Genomic DNA, 21,358 nt, shown 5'->3' on the forward strand with positions numbered 1-21,358 from the left:
CATTAAATGATTACCTGTCTTGTAATATATAATGATGGAACATGATAAAAGTATGACATAGGGTAATACAAATGATAAAAAATTACCATGAGATTACCAACATTTTATTTGTATTTTTTCAAATGACAGTTTTGAATGAATAAATAAATAACAGCTTTAAGAATACATTTTAAACATATTTACATGTTCATATTCATAAGAGGACCCAAATGACATTTAGCTACAATTGATAAAATGCTGAACAGTTACATTGAATTTTTAAGTAACATTGAATATTTCAGTGCTCTTCCATATCACTCCTTATCCTCAGCAATGCTGTCCACAGCCAAGGCATTCCAGAACTGCCTTCGATTTGCAGGCATCAGAGGACATAGCTTGATGATTATGTCCAGCTTCTTGGACTCTTCTATCCCGCTATGCTGTGTACGTAGTGTCTAGGGTGTCTCTAGAGTGACTCTTCATGTTAAAGTCAAGCTCTGTGAAGTCTTTTTCTTCATGGGAGACTTTGTAGAAGAGGCTCCTGGATCCATGTCTCAACTGGATCTCAGCCATCTCTGCCAGCTTTGGTGCTGCTGCCTTCTTCAGCTTGACGATGGAATGGCCAGCTTTCCATGCCAGGATGTTTTCCTTTTTCATTTCAACCACCTCTACCTTGCCTGCATTGGAAGTGACAACCACATGGAGGAAGTCCCCGAAGTCGTACACCACACCTGCAGGTCGAGCTTTCATTTCCTGTTCCATGCCATGGTGGAAACTGTCTGCACTCATGAAGATGTGTCCTGGCTCGAAGAACTTGAGGGTGATGTCCTCCATCAAAGTTGAGTCAGCATTGACAACACTCACCAGTGATGTTAGGAGGCACCAGTTTTTGTTTTGAGAAGTGCAGTTATCCACCCAATACACTGCATGCTTGACATCTCTCTCATTCTCCAGTGCTGTTACGTAAGATGAAGTAATCTCCTCTGTCTTCTGACCAGCTGTTTCTTCATGCCATACCACTGAGATTGTTTTCTTCTTCTTTTGAGACTTCTTTCCAATGGTGGTGAATGTTTCGTGATAGGCAACGATTCTTCTTGTGAACAATGCTGTTTTCACACCTGGCATGTGAGGGAGCATGGTGACTTTTTGCATATCAACGCTCCTCACAGACCAATCCTCAGGCCAATCTTTCTGTGCATCAGCCTGGTAATGGCTTCTGCTCTGCCCTGCAGACTTCTTATGTCCTCATATTTCCTACCTTGCATGCAGTCGGGGTTGGTGATGGTGAATTCAGGTGCTGCATGGCTGTTGTCTTGGCAGGCATGGGTTTCCATGGCCTCATTCTCCCTGTGCTCCATCTTCAGATGATGACCCTGCACCAAACAGAGCTCGCACTCCTCCTCTCCAAGCTTCACAAAGCTGATGTTCCTTCCCTTTACCGTCTTGCGATAGGTTTCCTAACCGCAGCTGGCCTTTTTATTCTTCTCCTTGTAGTCATTATGCATGAACCGAATATTGACGTCACTAGGTAGGTAGAGGCAATGTGGGGCATGCTCTCATCTGTAGTGGCTGATTTGGGGATGGAAAGACTCAATGTGTTGCAGGATTGGATTCATGTTCAATTTGCTCGCTGAAGCTTTCTTTCCCCTCTGATCCTTTGGTGGAATCAGTTTGGTGGTGATTGACTTGCCCATCATCGTGACAATCAGCCTGTCATTTTTGGGATGGTAGCCAAATGTTGTCAGAAAAAACACTTTGCACATCTGTTGTGCAGAACTGCTCTGGTTTGGAAGATTGTACACAAACGACCTGCTGCATCGAATGTCAGCACCAACAGTGATATTTTTCTTAGATTGCTGTGCCACCATGTGGAAGATCCATGTCCTCTTCTCCTTATACTTCATCTCCCAATACTTTTCCCATATTTCCTTTTGCCTACCCTGTGAAATATTCTGAGTACATTGTCTCTTGCATTTGGGACCACATGGCTTACCCATTGGTGGAATCTTGGATTTCTTGTTTGATAGGTTGTCTGGATGAACTTTACAACCAATTACATTTTATAACCTATGTTTCAGTACCCTCATTAACTGTCAGTTCATGACATCAATATACACTGAGTGTACAAAAAATATGTGTGTGTTGACACATTGTCATGAGTGTGTGCTTCAATACCACTGGTGACAGTTGGGAGTGCCACCACATGACATTGTGGCCTCATTGAAAGAGTGTGTGCGTTAGTGGTGCACGTCTCAGCTGTTGGTTCACCCACCCACAATTGCTAATACAGAGGCCAAATCAAAATCCATACCGCATTGTCGTGCGTCTCTCAAATTGTGTAACAATGCGGGGGGCTCCGTATAGCTCCGCATTGACATTATTGGTTGACTGTAGGTGGAGGCGGGAGGTCCAGTATAAACACAAACTCACTTTCTTGACAACTTCCTTCACAATAGCTCTGCTCCGCTAAGCGCAAGAAGAATGAAAGTCCTGACTGTCTGCGCCCTGACCGCCCTGTCTGCGGCTGCTGCATCACAGTAAATGCTGTACGGCCACTTCAGATGGCGGATTGACCACGCAGAGCCTATAACCTGCAAATATGCACTGAGTGTACAAAACAACACCTGCTCTTTCCATGACATAGACTGACCAGGTGAATCCAGGTGAAATCTATGATACGTTATTGATGTCACCTTTAAATGTAAAATGTGGACACCATAGATCAAAATGGCTTGCATTGAGTGATAGCCCTGGTTCCCACGGACATTGTATGATATTTATTGAACCTGTATGACACAGGATGTGAAATCTGAAAACACTTGAAACTATTCTGAGAGTCCAGCAACTCCTTCACTCATGCCGCCAAACATACCCTCGTAAAACTGACTATCCTATCGATCCTCGACTTTGGCGATGTCATTTACAAAATAGCCTCCAACACTCTACTCAGCAAACTGGATGCAGTCTATCACAGTGCCATCCGTTTTGCCCCCAAAGCCCCATATACCACCCACCACTGCGACCTGTATGCTCTCATCGGCTGGCCTTCGCTACATATTCGTTGCCAGTCCCACTGGCTCCAGGTCATCTATAAGTCTTTGCTAGGTAATGCTCCGCCTTATCTCAACTCACTGGTCTCGATAACAACACCCACCCGTAGCACGCGCTCCAGCAGGTATATCTCACTGGTCATCCCCAAAGCCAACACCTCCTTTGGCCACCTTTCCTTCCAGTTTTCTGCTGCCAATGACTGGAACGAATTGCAAAAATTGCTGAAGTTGGAGACTTATATCTCACCCACTAACTTTAAACATCAGCTATCTGAGCAGCTAACCGATCGCTGCAGCTGTACACAGCCCATATGTAAATAGCCCATCCAATCTACCTACCTCATCCTCATATTGTTTTTATTTACTTTTTTGCTCTTTTCCACACCAGTACTTCTACTTGCACATCATCATCTGCACATCTATCAATCCAGTGTCAATTTGCTTAATTCTAATTACTTTGCCACTATGGCCTATTTATTGCCTTACCTCCTCACGCCATTTGCACACACTGTATATAGACTTTTTAAAATGGTATTATTGACTGCACGTTTGTTTATTCCATGTGAAACTCTGTGTTGTTGTTTGTGTTGCACTGCTTTGCTTTATCTTGGCCAAGTCGGAGTTGTAAATGAGAACTTGTTCGCAAATGGCCTACCTGGTTAAATAAAGGTGAAATAAAACAAATAAAAAACTCCTGGCTGAACCCTAACTCTGCCACTGACAAAACACATGCCTGATTCTTAAAAGACTCTACATGGTCAATTCAATGTCTGCAGTGGCCGTACAGCATTTATACTTCTTGGCTTTGCTGAGCAGGGGCCTGTTGCACAAAACTAGGATAAGGGATTAAGCCAGGATATCTTGGTGATCCTGGCTCAATTGATCCGTAATCCGGTTGCACTAAAGATGGATAGGGGGCAGGAGGATATGTTATGGTATAAATTACCATGGAGATTTATTCTGTGGAGCTAGCCTGCTCCAGACCAGGCTAAATTCCAGGATCTATTTAATCTCATCCCTAACGTCAGTCAGCAGTCACCACAAATGGAAACCAATAGTTATTTCACTGCTCACTATACATTGTTATCACATATAACTAGACCCACTGTTATTTAAACGTTTGTGATCATTAATTTCAATGATTTTGGATAAAAAATGATTTTTAGATGATGTTGCTATCATTAGATAATTTACAGTTTCCCATAGACTATAAGGCTATATATAAAATGCTAGAATATTAGGGCCACAGAGGGGAAAAAAACACAAGTCATAATATTGTAACCAGTTGTTTTAAAGGAGGACAGTTGTTAAAATGACAGATGTGGGGCATTTCGTGAAATTGTACTTCAGTATGGTTTCATAAACAAAGACATGCTGATGTGCCAGAATATTAAGTATCACATTGTCATAAGTATCAAAACTGTAAAAACAATATGTAGCTTTTCTGCAGAAAGAACCAGCCTCATAAATGTATGACTTTATCCTTTTTCTTCAGTGTGGCCCTAGTACTCTGTCATATAAACAAATACACATTCCATATGAATATAAAAACACAATGTGTAACATTATGTTCCTTTATTGAATAAGGACAAAACAAAGCAGGTAAACCATCAGCTCCTTTCAAAACTGAAGTCACAGTGACTCTACAAGATGGAAAGCACAGAATCTAAGCATATTATACAAAATGATACATATACAGACCTTTGAATGTGTATAACACACCCTGCATGTCTGCACACTAAAATAAATGCAGGACAAATCCATACACATCAACTGAACAGACAAATGAATGGATGCAGTAGCCTCCCTGCAGCCTTGTATTACACACAGTATACCGCACAAACATCATAAGAGGCCAAATTCGTCAAAAAACGAACCCAAAAAAACCCAAATTCCTCTGCCACCGCAGGACATATTTAACCAAAATTGAAAGCACACATACTAACTAAAATAATTCAACACATATTGGTCCCTCAGCAGCCGACCACTGTCGTCATCAGGGAAGATTGCCGGATTGTCCCAGTCCATGGCTGGTGGCACTCTGGGGGCCCTCTCCTTCCTCAGGCAGGCCACATTGTGGAGGACAGCACAAGCCACAGTAATATCACATGCCCTAACAGGGCTGACCCTTAATTTGTGAAGGCAGTGAAAGCGTGCCTTCAGGAGGCCAAAGGTCATTTCAACTCTGGCCCTGGTCCTGGCATGGGCATGGTTGTAGGCCTGCTGTGCTTCCTGGGGGTCTGTGAAAGGTGTCAGGAGAAAAGGCTGGCAGCCATACCCCCTGTCTCCCAGCAACACACCAGAGAATTCACCTGTCAACACAAAATCTCATCATTACTACCTCATAAACACAGTGATATTCTTGACACAGCCATGATGGTTATAAATAGGGGTTGTGTGGCTTACCTTGTGATAGGCACTGATAGATTTCAGAGGCCCGAAAGATTCTGGAGTCATGGACTGAGCCAGGCCATTTTGCCACAACATTGCTGATCACACAGTCAGCATTGCAGACCATCTGAAATCATAAGATGAGGAATATTACACCAATCAATGCACATCACTGGCAATGCAGAGTGTTCGTCAATGGACAATATCAAAAAGTTATGTTCACCTGAACATTAATGCTGTGAAAGGATTTCCTATTCACAAAATCGGCCTCATGGGCACCTGAGGGGGCTTTTATCCTTATGTGTGTGCAGTCCACTGCACCAATGACATTGGGGAAACCTGTCACACAAAGTAATGAGTATCCTACTATGTGTTAACAGTTGTCCTGTAATTTGTAGATCCTCTTACCTGCAATCCTATAGAACTCCTCTTTGATGTCACAGAGTCTTCTGTGGCCAGGGAAGGAGATGAAGACATCTGCTAATGCTTTGATAGCCAGACACACACTCCTTATTGTGCGGCAAATTGTGGCCTTGTTCAGCTGTTCTGCATCCCCCACTGAGTACAGGAAGGCTCCACTAGCAAAAAAGCGCAAGGCCACACAAACCATTTGCTCCACACTCAGTGCATGGCTCCGTGCAATGCGGTGCTTAATCCTGGGACCCAGTAGTCTGCATAGATACCTGATGCCATCTGCAGAAAACCTGTATCTTTCATATAGATGGTCATCAGGGAAGGCCAGTGGGTCCAACCGGTCCCTGAAGACCCTTTCTCACCTGAAGGCTCTCCTCAGCACAAGTGCTTCTTCATCCACCACATCTCGCACGAATGGGCATGCCATTGTCAGAGCAGAAAGGAACACACAATTTTGGGCCTTCATATAGGCTAGTGGCCACACCTGGTGCTGGGGGGGGTGGGCAAAAGAGGGCGATGCCTTATAACGATGACTTGGTTGTACTGATTGCTGGGAAAATAAAAAAAACCTTAGAAAGATGCCACCGTCCTGTGTGCTCACAATAAGAGCTCATATGTCATGGCTCACTTGACTTTACGAGAATATACCTAATTTTTATTTTGAGCTGTGTCATCTTCTTGGAGCTGGGGGAGGAAAGAAAAATAATGATTAATACATTTGTGTTACAGTTAGCATACAGTGTACATTGAAGGCATATCTCACCTCCCTCTCAAGTTTTTTTATTTCAAGGTCCAGTTTCCTAATTGTCCTCTTTTTTATTTCGAACTCCAGTGCAAGATTTTCCATCTTTTTCTTCTTGTACTGAATGTCTATGTCTGCCAGTTCTATTTGGCACCGGAGGTGGTTGCCATACAACTTTCTGATAGCTTGTGAGCTCTGTGAACACAATACAATTAGCGCAGCTGGAATTTGGCAGGATGTGGTGTCCTTTTATTAATACGCACTATGTTGCCAGGCTGGTTTTCCCACTGTATAGCATCTGGGTCCTGTAAAAGAAATTAGATTTTTTGATTTTGATGAGGACTCCTCACCATTGTAGAGTAAATAGTACTTTCACAGTCTTAACATGATACCTCATGCCTTCTGGAATCCAGAGAGATGGTCTCCTCCTCATCATCGTCTCCATCATGTGCTGTTGCTGCTGCACTGGGGCCTTCACCCTATCACATTTAATCGGATTCATATTGAAGCTAGTAGACAAGACATGCCAGGCCTACAGTATGCCTTTGATGGAGTACTCACTGGATCAGCATCGTCTGGTGCTTGTGCTGGTGGCTCTAACAGGAACACAGTGCTGCCAGACACTGCAAGGCAATAGGTAAACCAAAGTCAGACAGTCCAAATTGATTCAATATGAATGTGGTTGTATCCCATGTAGAGATGGAAGGACATACCTTGAATGAAGCGGGTGGCATCTTGGGAGGAACCTATGCTCGTCTCTTTCCCCCCAGGGATCCCCTCTAAGACGGGCCTGCCTTTATTTAGCTCCAAGGCCATGTCCTCTGCTGGGGTAAGGTCAGCCTTTGGTGACCCACCACCCGTGCCTTGTCTGTGGGTATTCTTTTTCACTGCTAAAACAGTACAGACAATGTGTGAGCAGGCACCTTCTGGGTACAATATATGCTTGTGCTTTGTTAAATATTAGTCAGGGACCATACCATTCTGCAGAATGTTCTTGTATTTGATTTTGACCTGCTGCCATGTCCGTTTTGGCCCGTTCATGTTTAATCTACACACACACACACACACACACACTTAATGGAGTCACACTGCAAAAAATTACTTGGTATTTTTGTCTTGTTTTCAGTAAAAATATCAAAAATTTTATCATAGCTTTATACAGTGTGATGGAGTTACTTTACACAATTTCACTCATATCTGCAGTGCATTTCAATAAAAAAAATTAACCGTTTCATAATTACAGTACAACTGCATTTTTGGAGATGTGAATTAAATATTTGAATTGTAATTGTGATGTTTCAGCGGGGCGGTGAGTGTGTAATTGTGCACTACTTACGCATTCAGGCGGTCTGCAATACTTTGCCACGCTTTTTCTCTTTGCTTTATCACTGTGGCGGTGTTGCCTTTCTTCTTAATTATATCTTTTACCTCCTCGTATGCCTCCATGAGGATTTGTGCTTCCGACGGGGAAAAGTACGCGGCTCTAGTTGCCATGGTAAATCAGTTAATCTGTGATCTGTGGCGGGGTCTATTTGAGTGAGCCGTGAGCGCGCACCTATCCAGGATTGGTTTCACCTGGCTTAATGAATCCGTGTCTGCTCATCCTGGCTTGGTCTTTGTGCAACCAATTAAGCCTGGACGCACATGTTTTGGCTTCATTGAGCTCAGCTGAGTCATTTATCCCGGATGTCTTAATTCTACTTTTGTGCAACAGGCCCCAGATTAGAGCTGTTGTTGATGGAAGTTGTTTACAGGACCTCCCGTCCTCACCTTCCGTCAACCAATGTCAATGCGGAGCTATACAGAGCCCTTCGCATTGTTAGAACATTTGGAGAGACGCATGGCAATGCGCATTTTGGCCTCTGCATGCCTCCACAGGTCGCTGCAATTGCTTCACGCCATCCATTCCACGTCTCCGACCACATTAGTTGATCAAGCATAAATTGGCTTTGAGCCTACATTGTAGAGTAGCATGAGAGAGTGGTTAAATCACTGTAGCACATACAGAGATCGATTTATAGCTATTCATCTAAAATAATTCATAGAGTTTAAACAAAAAACACTTTCTGTTTGTCATAAATGGACAAGATTTAACGAGTTCAGGAAGCCAAGCTAGATGGGGGCAGACGTTTTGACCAAGAGAGACCTTTAGAAAATATGCACATTTTCTCTAACACTAAACATACAAATATGTATTTTACAGTTAATAGGAATGTGACATCTTATAGTTAGTCATTTTATTTGATTATGTAAAGCATATAAGTCAAGTCTTACTCTTACAGTTTTGTTGAATAGGAAATACATCATAAAATAGTTTATATTTTTATCATATTTGTACTATTTACTTGAGCTTGTGTCCTCACAAGTGACCACTGTAACGCTCAATGAGTGAATAGGTGTGGAGTCAGGCGCAGAGAGCAAAGGATGCGGGAAAAACACGTCCAAAAATAATCACAGGAACAAAAAAGTACCCTATCGTGAAAATACAAGGACAGCGAGAAACCCAAATGAAACCACTAACCACTCTACCACATACAGATGAACAAGCCCGCACAAACAGAAGTGGGCTGAACAAATTTAAATAACCCCACCCTAACAACCAAACAAGGAACAGGTGAAACCAATTAGACAAAACCAAACGAACACAGAACAAAGGATCGGTGGCAGCTAGTAGACCGGCGACGACGACCGCCGAGCGCCACCCGAACAAGAAGGGGAGTCACCTTCGGTAATATTCGTGACAACCACACCTCAGCAATTTATAATTATTTTTTATTATTATTATTATTATTTAGAAAGGTGAGATTTGAACCTTTCTTGGGGTATGCAGCATTACTAGTTATTGTTTATGACCCTCTCATGATAAACAATTACTTTTGGGGATTATGTAGATTACATTTTGTTACATTTAACTGGTTAAATCCGCTTCAATCAGTGTAGATGAAGGGAAGGAGACAGATTAAAGGATTTTAAAGTCTTGAGACAATTGAGACATGGATTGTGTATGTATGCCATTCAGAGGGTGAATGGGCAAGACAAAAGTTTACTCACAGACATTATTTTAACGGTTTTCGAAACTTCAGAGTGTTTTCTATCCAATGCTACCAAATACAGTGGGGCAAAAAAAGTATTTAGTCAGCCACCAATTGTGCAAGTTCTCCCACTTAAAAAGATGAGAGAGGCCTGTAATTTTCATCATAGGTACACTTCAACTATGACTATGACAGAGAAAAAAAATCCAGAAAATCACATTGTAGGATTTTTTATGAATTTATTTGCAAATGATGGTGGAAAATTTGCTGCAGGAGGGACTGGTGCATTTCACAAAATAGATGGCTTCATGAGGCAGGAAAATTATGTGAATACATTGAAGCAACATCTCAAAACATCAGTCAGAAAGTTAAAGCTTGGTCGCAAATGAGTCTTCCAAATGGACAATGACCCCAAGCATCCTTCCAAAGTTGTGGCAAAATGGCTTAAGGACAACAAAGTCAAGGTATTGGAGTGGCCATCACAAAGCCCTGACATCAATCCTATAGAAAATTTGTGGGCAGAACTGAAAAAGCATGTGCGAGCAAAGAGGCCTTACAAACCTGACTCAGTTACATCAGCTCTGTCAGGAGGAATGGGCCAAAATTCACTTATTGTGGGAAGCTTGTGGAAGGCTAACTGAAACGTTTGACCCAAGTTAAACAATTTAAAGGCAATGCTACCAAATACTAATTGAGTGTATGTAAACTTCTGACCCACTGGGAATGTAATGAAAGAAATAAAAGCTGAAATTAATCATTTTCTCTACTATTATTCTTACATTTCACATTCTTAAAATAAAGTGGTGATCCTAACTGACCTAAAACAGGAATTTTTTCCTGGATTAAATGCCAGGAATTGTGAAAAACGGAGTTTAAATGTATTTGGCTAAGGTGTATGTAAACTTTTGACTTCCACTGTGTAGCACATTATATGCTTCCTAGCATTGGGAGGAAGTGTATGATGAAGGACATTCATTGAAAAGTACAAATGAGAGATTGTGAGACCTAGTGGCAAAGGAAACGAGACAGTCTTATTCATGGGTTGGATTTTCAACTAGTGTTTATGGCATTATGTTGCAGCATTTTCTGGTGTGATTATATGATACACTGTATGACAATGACCCAGCAGTCCTCTGCTCTGGATGGCTGACTGTCTGGTACACACAGTGGTTATTAACTGTGTGTAGCATACCAGACAGACAGAGAGAACTGTGGTGATGATAGTACTGTTTATCTGCTACAGCTGTTCAGTGTCATGTAGTGTCAGTATTTAGTCACATGGTGATGGTTCTTCCCATTATTTAAAATCAAATCTAGCCAGAAACTTGTAGCCACACAACTGTAATAGAAGAATTTATCATGGTTTTGTATACTTATCTGAATTTGCCCTATTTTTCCACCATGATAATGCCAATCAACTAAGTAGGACAACACCATAAATAAGTAATTTCACTGATGGTATCTCATTCATGTGGCCACAGTTAGACTCTCATAACCTATTTTAATGTGATTTTAATGTGTGGCATCCATTGTGTTTGGAATTCTGAGATATTTTGTGTCGATCAGACTATGACATGTTCTGCTGTTGTCACTTCTGGGAAATTCAAATACCCTCTTCAAAATACCCGTTACGTAATATCACGAATTGTCAGCATCTCTGCTAAGAAAATGTGGTCTACGTGACTGTTTAGTGTATTGTTTAGATCCTTATTTTAATTAATCCTGTTAATTGTGTAAGGCCAGCCGTTTTTAAAGTGTGACCTGACCTGGGAAAAACTCTGGGTCCATCCTTGGGAGCATAAGCCTAGTATTTTTTTGGTTTTGTCTGGTGGTCTGGAAAAACTCTAGGCCAGGGATCATCAACTAGATTCAGCCGCGGTCCGATTTCTTCTTGAGTGGTGCTGGAACATAGACTGCTAATTGACTGCAAGAAGCCCAAGAAGATATAATATTTGGCTAAAACATAATTATTTCAAACCTTGCTTGCATATGATCTCTCTATTATGGTTGAAAATAAATTTGAGGCATTCAGCAGACAGTCTTACCAAGAGCAATTAGGCTTAAGTGCCTTGCTCAAGGGCAAACATATAATTTTCACCTAGTTGGCTCGGGGATTCGAACAAGAAATCTTTCAGTTACTGGCCCAGCGCTCTTAACCGCCAGGCTACCTGTCACCCAGATTGCTCAAATAAAAATCACTTGAAGCGGGCCGCCAGTTGGGGAACCCTGCTCTAAGCTCTACTCATGTGATACCATTTTCATCCGTTTGCTATGGCTCACCGAATAAGAAAGGATTTCAAACAAGTGCCTTGCTTTACCATATAGTTTACAAAAGTTTGACCGAATAGAGTAATATTTTATATGAAAAAATTATGTGCTTTGACTGTCCATTGCGCCAATCTCCTCCCCTTACTGCTTTTGACGACGTCATTCCCTATTTAACCACTGCGCAACGCTCACGATTATCAGTTTGCAGACGAGAGTAAAGGTTACCTGCTTCAACAGTGCTTGAACGGCAACCTTCTACTCTTTTGAAGCAATTCATTTTTTGATGAAATTCATCCATTTTAAGAACCAAATTAGATCAAGCTATCCATAATATTTCGGAACATCGTTAATACGAACAATTCGAATCACTCACACCACCACTTCGGACCAGAAAAAACAAGGTAAGACATAACATATCTAGCTAAGAATAAACAAGTTACTAAACTAACGTTAGCTTGTTGGCATAATAGTTGGAAGGATTATGTAATTTAACGTAGTTAGCTAGCCACTGCCGCCCAAGGCCGTACTAGTGAGGGTGGCTAGCTAACTACGTTAGGTAACAAGCTACGCTACCTACTGTAGCCAGCTAGTTAACGTTAACAAGCTTGCGACGATGTGAAATACGTTGGAACGTTAACGTAATAACGCGGAGTAATCTTACAATGTTTAAATAGCTACTAGTAGTTAGCTAAGTTGTCTGTTATGGCGGTGTTTTTCCGATATCACGGTGTTTTACTTAATGTCCTTGTTTTGCCAAATTCTGGCGTCCAGTATTGGGAACTATTTTTCAGTGGTCGTCTCCTTGATTTGCCGTTGCGTCGTCACAGCACCAATTTAACTCGCTGCGATCCCAGACGTAGCGTTTTCGCCATCTCCTACGCACACCGCGCCCTTTGTTATTCTCTGCCTGTTTCAATGAGCTCTCGTTTGCGGTAGAATTAAGTGGGGAAAGTCGCCAAATGCTATCAACTAAACATTGTCTGTCTGAACTCGCTAAATATTAATTGGCAACACTGATGGCCTTGGTCGGTCAAGTGCGTCGATCTATTATATTGGCAAGATGGTTGATTTAACAATAGAAATGCATGCCTTCAGAGGCGAGATGCATCTAGCCAATCAAATATAAATTCCCTCGTTAACAACCTAAACATTTTATATTCGCTCAAATAAACTTCATTTATCAAAATAGGTTTAAAAAAAAACCTGACTCAATTTAATTGGTTTAGTCAGTTAAGGCCAAACCTGAGGCACTGAGATGCAATTCCTTTGACCGCTGTGTGACATCAATATCCCATGTGACATCAATATAATGCCGAACATTTATTTTACTGTCAAAATTGACTACAGTGTAAATGGGATAATTTGCCAGTCGGGTCAAACTGAGTTTTGTGAAACTTGTGGTTGTGACTACATCCCAACATAATTTAAGTTTGGTTTTGTATCAATCCTGGCCACACTTGGCAGCCCACATGTAATCATCAATTCGGAATGCAGTTGCATGCAACCTTTCTAAATGTTGGTTTACTTCGGATATCCTTACAGGGCTAGTTGGGGACCTTCGGTAAGTTGGTGTACTATATATGGGACTGTTTCTACATTTCAATGGCTTAACCTCAAACTAACTGAAACGTATACACATATTGAAAGCATTTCATGAGAACTAAAAGGTGTGCACATTGAAAATGTTGTCCCCATTTACACTGTAATTTATAGATGTTCCGAAGTAGCCCCAGAGGTTTATCGAAAGACTAACCCAAATCATAATTAGGACTCTTCCCACCTATCAAACCACACCCTGGAACCAATTCGTTTGAGTTCAGTCATAGCCGGTAGCATTTCTTAATGAACCAAATCAAAAACCAGGCTATATCAGGAAGTGCAGTCGCCCTTATAGCAGTCCATCTGCTTAATCTGTGTATGTATCTTGGGCGGTGTCGACCCTCTTACTTCCTCTCTGGGGAAGTATCTAGCTAAATAGAGGAATATATTTGTTTCACTATTTAGTGGCAGCTGGATTTGCAATGACAACGACCTGCCCATGTTGAAATGCATCAGTTGTTTTGATGATAGTTGCACACGGACACTGCGTGTGTGGAGAGGTGCAAGCGTAGAGTCCAAATACTTGCGAGACTCACGCTCTTAGCCAACTAAAGGGCTACAGTGACACCTCTCATAACCAAACAAACCATTTATCTATTGCATGGACTATGACCTGATGGCACCAACGTTCTGTAAAGTTAGACTGACTCTTCAATAATTCAATCTTCACTTTGGCATCAGTGCCCTCCATGCTGTTTTAAGTGCCGGAATTCATTGAACCAAAGTGTCCGAAACATGCCTGCCTTTCCTCTTTTGACAGTTAATGTATTTCAATTTCAGAAACATGCCTCCTGTGAGACAGAACTTCCATCAGGACTGTGAGGCTGCCATCAACCGGCAGATCAACCTGGAGCTGTACGCTTCCTATGTCTACCTGTCCATGGTAAGAGCAAGAGACTGGAATGGGGATGTAGTAGGGAAGAAGGGTTTGGCAAGCGTGGTCAAGGACACTAGTATGACAAATTGAATGACTGATGATTAGATTACAGTTCCACGGAGTCATGCGGTGTAAAGTTTACACCCCATGATGGTGCAGATGGGTGCGTTCAACACCCTGGCCTCTAGCACTCATTTTAATACTAAGGCTGGGCGGCATGGCCTAAATCATCTGTTTTCGACCTTGTGAGTGATTATTTTATTTAGTTATATCACACTCTCTGAATAAGCTTTGTTGTAAAAATTCACTGTTTCAGAAGTAAGCAGTAATCATGAATTCAGGTTTGTGAACTTATATCTAGGCTAAATATAAGCCTTCCACAACCGTAAGGCTCACTAATATTTGAATCAAAGTATTTTAAAGTGCTTTCGTACAGTAATCACTGATAACGGGAGGCTAGCATGTTTATGCCCTTAACCTTCTCACTTATTATTCATGTTTTATTCAGCACTATCTGTAATCATGGTAGTGTAGATGTGTTTAACGTTCTATTTAGTGACTCCTAAATTATGCTTTTTACCGTTCATTTCTATTGGATGCAAAATAATCTGAAACAGCAAATGCATCCAACCAATTTGTGTAGACAAACTTGACGTCGTCATTGTGCGCTAGGAATATGGGACCAAATACGTACATTTTAATACACTTGTTAATTTGTCTCAGTCCAACTATTTTTAGGGGACCAAAAGTATTATGTTTAAAAAGTGCTGTACTTTCTAAATGGTTTACCTGATGGGTGAAAATACCCTTAAATTAAAGCGGACAGTCTGCACTTGAACCCCAGTCATTGTATCATTTCAAGTGCTAGAGTACAGATCCAGAACAATGTCACTGTACCAATACTTGTGGAGCTCACTATCTGCTTACTGATGGCACAGTGATCACTAAACACACATTGATTCCACTGATAGCCAGCCACTAATGTCAAGATGAATATTTTGATATTGGTCTTTTGATTCGACAAAGTTAAGGTCTTGTGATCAGCTTTTCATGATAACTGGAACCAGCCAGGTAGCTTTGAACTAAAGGTCTTTACTTTTCTCTCCGTCTCAGGCGTATTACTTTGATCGTGATGACCAGGCCCTACACAACTTTGCCAAGTTTTTCAAGAACCAGTCCCACGAAGAGCGTGAGCACGCTGAGAAGCTGATGAAAGTTCAGAACCAGAGGGGAGGGAGAATTTTCCTGCAGGACATCAAGGTGATTATGTGCGCAAGTGCTTGTGTGTACATCCATGTTTTGCCTGTTAGGAAATGCGTGCTTTCAACAGGAGTTTAGTGTGGGGATATGGTAGTGCCCATCTAGGGAGGGCCAACAGGAGATTGAGGGTGTGGACCACTTATCTCTCAGACATTTAAACTGCTGCCAGTGATCAAAACTGTCAGGGGAAAAATGTATGGTTGCAATGAGAGAACATTAAACAGCAGCCATATTGGATCATAGAGAAAGACAGACTTTGCTTACAGAGTAATGCAATGAAGGGTTCAGAAAAAAGACATTTTAAACTTGACTGATTGGCTGCTTAATAATGTGTACTCCAGTTTGTTTGACATAAGCTGGTCGGGGATGGTGTGGAAGCACTACTGCTGCTCTAACAGCTTATGGCTTGTTCCAGAAACCAGAGAAGGATGAGTGGGGTAGCGGTGTTGAGGCCCTTGAGAGTGCCCTGCAGCTGGAGAAGAGTGTAAACCAGTCCCTGCTGGACCTGCACAAGGTCTGCTCTGAACACAACGACCCACACGTGAGTATTTGGAGACAAGAACTATACAAGGCAAAATACCATGTTATTTTAACTGCAAGATGTTAAAAATGTCTGAATAGTTTAAATCTGAATCTAATCCACCCACATTTCACATAATTCAGGATATCATAAACGGTGCCCAAATATGAAAATCCTGACCTACTTCAGGTGTTTTCCGTGTACACTTTCGTCAGTTCCAAGTCCAGTGGGGCACATGAAGGTTTTACTGCTCTGGGTTGTAAAAATAAAAAAACATTTTTCCTCTAGGGTCTAGAAGAACACTAGATTATTCATCCCTGTTCTGTTTGAGGCATCACTCCTGAGTTTTGCTTAACTGTTTTTTTTTTTTTTCTCGCTGTCCTTTTCTTTTTCTCAGATGTGTGACTTCATTGAGACACACTACCTGGACGAGCAGGTGAAGTCTATAAAGGAGTTGGGTGACTGGGTGACCAACCTCCGCCGCATGGGTGCCCCGCAGAACGGCATGGCCGAGTACCTGTTTGACAAACACACTTTGGGGAAGGAGCGCGAATAGATAGACCCTCCATTTTCTTGCTGTAGTTCTGTCTTGCTTGATAGATATGACTAGTCTATTTTTCTGTCAGGGACTGGCATCAATAAAGTTTATCCTTGAATCCTTAGTTTGCGCTAAGCTTCAACCTCCAGTTCCTATAAGCCAGTAGCTCTTTGCCTCTCCAAATTGACTGTATCGCCTGCTTTTGTTTTGATGGCAGTTGTCGTGAAATAAAAACCCTCTGGATTCTGATTTCTGTGTCTAAGGATTAGTGTAAATGGTCAGCATTCAGACAGTTAAACAAACACTGATCAAAACTGGTCTGACACAAAATGGATGGAATAAGGCCCATTCAAGAAGTTAAGTGCTAGTGGAAGCTTGACTTGAGTGACTATATTGATTAGAATGGCACTGATATTTAAGCAAATTCAGCTGATCCCATTGCAATAATATTGTGTGCTGGTCCCCAGTGAGTCAATGCTCTTAAGAAACCTCAACACCTGGGTGGCTCTGAAAGGATTTGATATACTGTCAGAGTACACCAAACATTAGGAACACCTTCCATTGCGTTACTGTATCTTCCAATGTATTGAGTTTCATTCAAGTGCTTATGGATACCTTTGAGTAAGAATTTACTGTCCTCAGGTTTCCATCCAACCTTATGTACATGTTGGAATTAAGATTTTTTTTTGTTGTTGTGGCCCCCACAATTTAAGTTGCTCATCCCTGTTGTAGGCTATACCTGCACTGTATCTACGAGCTGTTGGCTTGAGTGCATGTGTCAATACCAGTGGGCACCTTCGCTATTTTAACTAACCAAAAGTCAGACTTAAATTGGTTTCCGTCACATTTTAAACAGTTTCTTTTACATCAAATTGAGTTAATATAGCGAAGGTGCCCACTCTGGTATTGAACAATAGGTGGTTTCGCTCGTGCGGAACCACCTATGCTTGTGCCTTTTTTCAATGCTAATTTCAATGTCATTGAACACGTGTCCATTTCTTTTCTCAAATCCTTTCTGAATTTAAAAGTAACCAAAGTAATCTAGTTTCTCAAAAGTATCTAATCTGATTACAATACTTTTGCTGCTAATGAAATGGGTTAGTTTTTTTGTAATCCTTTACATGTAACGGATTAGATGTAATCTGTTACACCCCAACCCCGCCCTTTGTGTACAGGGGGGGTCTATGACATCCTATCTAGGGTTCTATATCTATGATCAAGTGTCATTTGTACTGTTCTTAAATATGTAGCCATATGGATATGTCACATTTGACTATGAAACATTGCAGTGGTACTGTTTTCTCTGAGGTGGATTTATGGCATTTTGCAACAGAATATGATTGTCTCTTTGAAATGAAACCATCTAATGATAGATTTCAAACAAATGCACATCTGTCATTTAATAACCATGCCCCGATGGGGAAAAACACATCTGTCTTTATTTCATGTCAACTGTCTATTTGGGGCTACGGTTTGTTTTGGACAAGACAATAACACTGTCAAAAACAGGATGTGATGCTGAGGAAATTCTGAAGTTTCATTTCCAGTCAGAACTGTTAGTCAGGAAAGGAGAACTGGCATCTCAGCTGGCTTTCACTGCCAACAAAACATTACTGTGCTGCAAGTTTATAATGAACTGAAACTAAAACACATATTAATCATGAAAAAAATGAATACTCATACACATGACATGCACATACATTTATACTGACTACACACACTCATGAAACACTGCTGCTACACTATTCATCATATATCCCGATGCCTAGTCACCTTACCCTTATACATATCTACCTTAATCGATCCAGTATCCCAGCACATTGGAAATATGGTACTGGAACTGACCCTGTACATAGCATGCTTAATTTATCATCTTTTTATTTCCATATCTTGTGGGTTTTTGTTCTCCCTTGATTAAAGCATTGTTAGGGTTAGAGCTCAAATTCTTATTTACAATGACAGCCTACCCCAGCCAAACCCAGATAACGCTGGGCCTATGGTGCACCGCCCTATTGGACTCTCAATCACAGCCGGATGTGATGTAGCCTGGATTCAAACCAGGGACTGCAGTGATGCCTCAAGCACTGAGATGCAGTGCCCAAACTGTACTTATCCATGTGACATTAAAACTTGAAATAAAGTAATTAACAGACCTATTTGAAAAATTAAAAGTATACTGAAACGTGGAATGACTCCAATGTAAAATTGGAGTCATGAGAAGGGCTGACCTATGACCTGACCCATCACCTTATATATTACTGCCCCCCAGTTATGACATCCCAAAAAACACACAAAAACCCTACAACCCATATTTCTTCTAGCCTCCCACAAATGCTTAATGCTCTTAACACTAAAACTGAAACAAAATAATATAAAAATTAAATATAAATATTTTTTTATACAACTTAAACTAAATAAAGTTATGTAAAAACTAACAGAAATAAAAACAAATATAAAAACACATAACCTTGCTGTGCTGTCTCCACACTGACATGTCATTATGCTACCAACATGACGTCATCATGGCCATAAAAGTTTAAAACTAGTTAAACTTTTTTTGTTACCTTTCAAAATTGTAATATTTGGTAACACTTTACATTAAGGTACTATTTTAAGTGTGTTTTAAGTACATGTAACTGCCAAAATAAAGGAAACACTTGAATAAATTATGGATATAAAGTATATTGAAAGCAGGTTCTTCCACACGGGTGTGGTTCCTGAGTTAATTAAGCAATTAACGTCCCATCATGCTTAGGGTCATGTATAAAAATGCTGGGCAGGCCATTATTTTTGCTATCATGGCAATGCCCCGTAGGATGACATTGCCCCCATCCACAGTGGTCACTGATCTGGTTGGCTGGAGCCATATACCATGGCTGTTTAAGTGACCAGATCTCAACCCAATTGAACACTTATGGGAGATTCTGGAGCAGCGCCTGAGACAGTGTTTTCCACCAAAAAACAATGATTTCCAATTGAGGACTAAAACTAAATAGGACAGTACAGTAAAGCATTAAAATCTGTATATTTTTTTCTGATGTGTTGTTGCTGACTAGAAGAGGCATTGTTAGTTAGCCATTCTCAAGAGGCCAGACAGGGGTTATATCCAGAAACTGGTAGGCCTCACTAGATGCTAAGAGGGCTATGTACTTTAAACTATCCATATACATTTTTGTTGTTGTTGCAGTATGCCCCATAAAAGCTCCCTGGTCTTTGTTATTGAATCTTTGTTTGAAATTCACTGCTTGACTAAGAGACCTTACAGATAATTGTATGTTTATGGTACAGAGATTAAGTAGTCATTCAAAAATCATGTTAAACACTACTGTTGCACACAGAATAAGTCGATGGAACTTATTATGTGACTTGTTAAGCACATTTTTACTCCTGAACACATTTAGGCTTGCCATAACAAAGGGATTGAATACTTAGTGACTCAAGACAATTCAGATTTTCATTTTGAATTAATTTGTAGAAGTTTCTAAAACCCAAATTCCATGTTGACATTATGGGGTATTGTGTGTAGGCCAGTGACATAACATCTTAATTGAAACATTTTACATTCAGGCACAATGTAACACAAAAAAATGTGGGAAAAGTAAATGGATGTGAATACTTTCTGAAGGTACTGCACATGTCGACAGCAGAGGGAGCATGCCCCTTCCACATCGACGGGGCCGCAGTGGAGAAGGTGAAAAGCTTTAAGTTCCCCTGCTCAACAGCACTTCTTCAATCTTAGGAGGCTAAAGAAATCCAGCTAGGCCCCTAAGATCCTCACAAACTTTTACAGATGCACCATTGAGAGCATCCTGTCGGGCTGTATCGCTGCCTGGATCGGCAACTGCACCACCCGCAACCGCAGGGCTCTCCAGAGGGTGGTGCGGTCTGTCCAACGCATCACCGGGGGCACAAGGCCTGCCCTCCAGGACACCTATAGCACCCGATGTCAAAAGAAGGCCAAAAAGATCATCAAAGACAACAACCACCCAAGTCACAGCCTGTTCACCTTGTTATCATCCAGAAGGCGAGGTCAGTACAGGTGCATCAAAGCTGGGACCAAGAGTCTGAAAAATAGCTTCTGTCTCAAGGCCATCAGACTGTTAAATAGCCATCCTTTGCCGGCCTCCACCCAGTACCCTACCCTGAACTTCGTCACTAGCTACCACCTGGTTACTCAACCCTACACCTTAGAGGCTGCTAACCTATGTACATAGACATGGAATCACTGGTCACTTTAATAACGTTTACATGCTGATTTACTCATTTCATATGTGCAGTATAGTACTGTATTCTAGTCAATGCCATCCCATTCAACTATTGCTGTATATATACTATTCTATCCTACGTATTCTACAGATATACTAAATATTCGATCCACATACCGTCCATAATGTCTATACATCCCATCACATATATATATATTTATACTTCGGACTCCGACATTGCTTGTCGTAATATTGATATGTTTCTTAATTCCATTCTTTTACATTTAGATCTGTGTATATTGCTGTAAATTGTTAGATATTACTGCACTGCTGGAGCTAAGAACACAAGCGTTTTGCTACACCCGCAATAGCATCTGCTAAATATGTGTATGCGACCAATACAATTTGATTTGTAAACAAGCGTAATTGTGACCAGTAGTAGGATAAAAAGATAGATACTAATGGTAATGGAAATCAATAATC

The 21,358-nt window shown here is 41.1% G+C and overlaps 2 protein-coding genes across 2 annotated transcripts; one reads left to right on the forward strand and one right to left on the reverse strand.

Moving 5' to 3' along the window:
• Window positions 1-4,861: 4,861 nt before the first annotated feature.
• Window positions 4,862-5,918, reverse strand: LOC139385074 (putative nuclease HARBI1). The gene is made up of 3 exons (XM_071130120.1): window positions 5,829-5,918; window positions 5,436-5,547; window positions 4,862-5,341 (listed from the first exon to the last, which is right to left on the reverse strand). Exons 1-3 carry the CDS (start codon window positions 5,895-5,897, stop codon window positions 4,971-4,973), a joined length of 552 nt encoding a protein of 183 aa, XP_070986221.1. The 5' UTR covers window positions 5,898-5,918; the 3' UTR covers window positions 4,862-4,970.
• A 6,104-nt stretch (window positions 5,919-12,022) lies between these two features.
• LOC139384692 (ferritin, heavy subunit) lies at window positions 12,023-16,919 on the forward strand. The gene is made up of 5 exons (XM_071129520.1): window positions 12,023-12,277; window positions 14,256-14,358; window positions 15,466-15,612; window positions 16,028-16,153; window positions 16,530-16,919. The coding sequence occupies exons 2-5, from the start codon at window positions 14,260-14,262 to the stop codon at window positions 16,686-16,688; spliced, it is 531 nt and encodes a 176-aa protein (XP_070985621.1). The 5' UTR covers window positions 12,023-12,277; window positions 14,256-14,259; the 3' UTR covers window positions 16,689-16,919.
• Window positions 16,920-21,358: the final 4,439 nt, after the last annotated feature.

This window comes from Oncorhynchus clarkii, chromosome 26 (genome assembly GCF_045791955.1).
Source record: "Oncorhynchus clarkii lewisi isolate Uvic-CL-2024 chromosome 26, UVic_Ocla_1.0, whole genome shotgun sequence".
Taxonomy (NCBI): domain Eukaryota; kingdom Metazoa; phylum Chordata; class Actinopteri; order Salmoniformes; family Salmonidae; genus Oncorhynchus; species Oncorhynchus clarkii.

Excerpts from the sequence above, each read along its gene's own strand:
- LOC139384692 (XM_071129520.1), top strand. The coding sequence starts at position 14,260 with ATGCCTCCTGTGAGACAGAACTTCCATCAGGACTGTGAGGCTGCCATC. Across the intron at positions 14,359-15,465 it reads CCTATGTCTACCTGTCCATG|GCGTATTACTTTGATCGTGA; the intron begins GTAAGAGCAAGA and ends TCTCCGTCTCAG. Across the intron at positions 16,154-16,529 it reads CTGAACACAACGACCCACAC|ATGTGTGACTTCATTGAGAC; the intron begins GTGAGTATTTGG and ends TCTTTTTCTCAG.
- LOC139385074 (XM_071130120.1), bottom strand. The coding sequence starts at position 5,897 with ATGTCTTCATCTCCTTCCCTGGCCACAGAAGACTCTGTGACATCAAAG. Across the intron at positions 5,548-5,828 it reads GGAGTTCTATAGGATTGCAG|ATGGTCTGCAATGCTGACTG; the intron begins GTAAGAGGATCT and ends TTATGATTTCAG. Across the intron at positions 5,342-5,435 it reads CTATCAGTGCCTATCACAAG|GTGAATTCTCTGGTGTGTTG; the intron begins GTAAGCCACACA and ends TTGTGTTGACAG.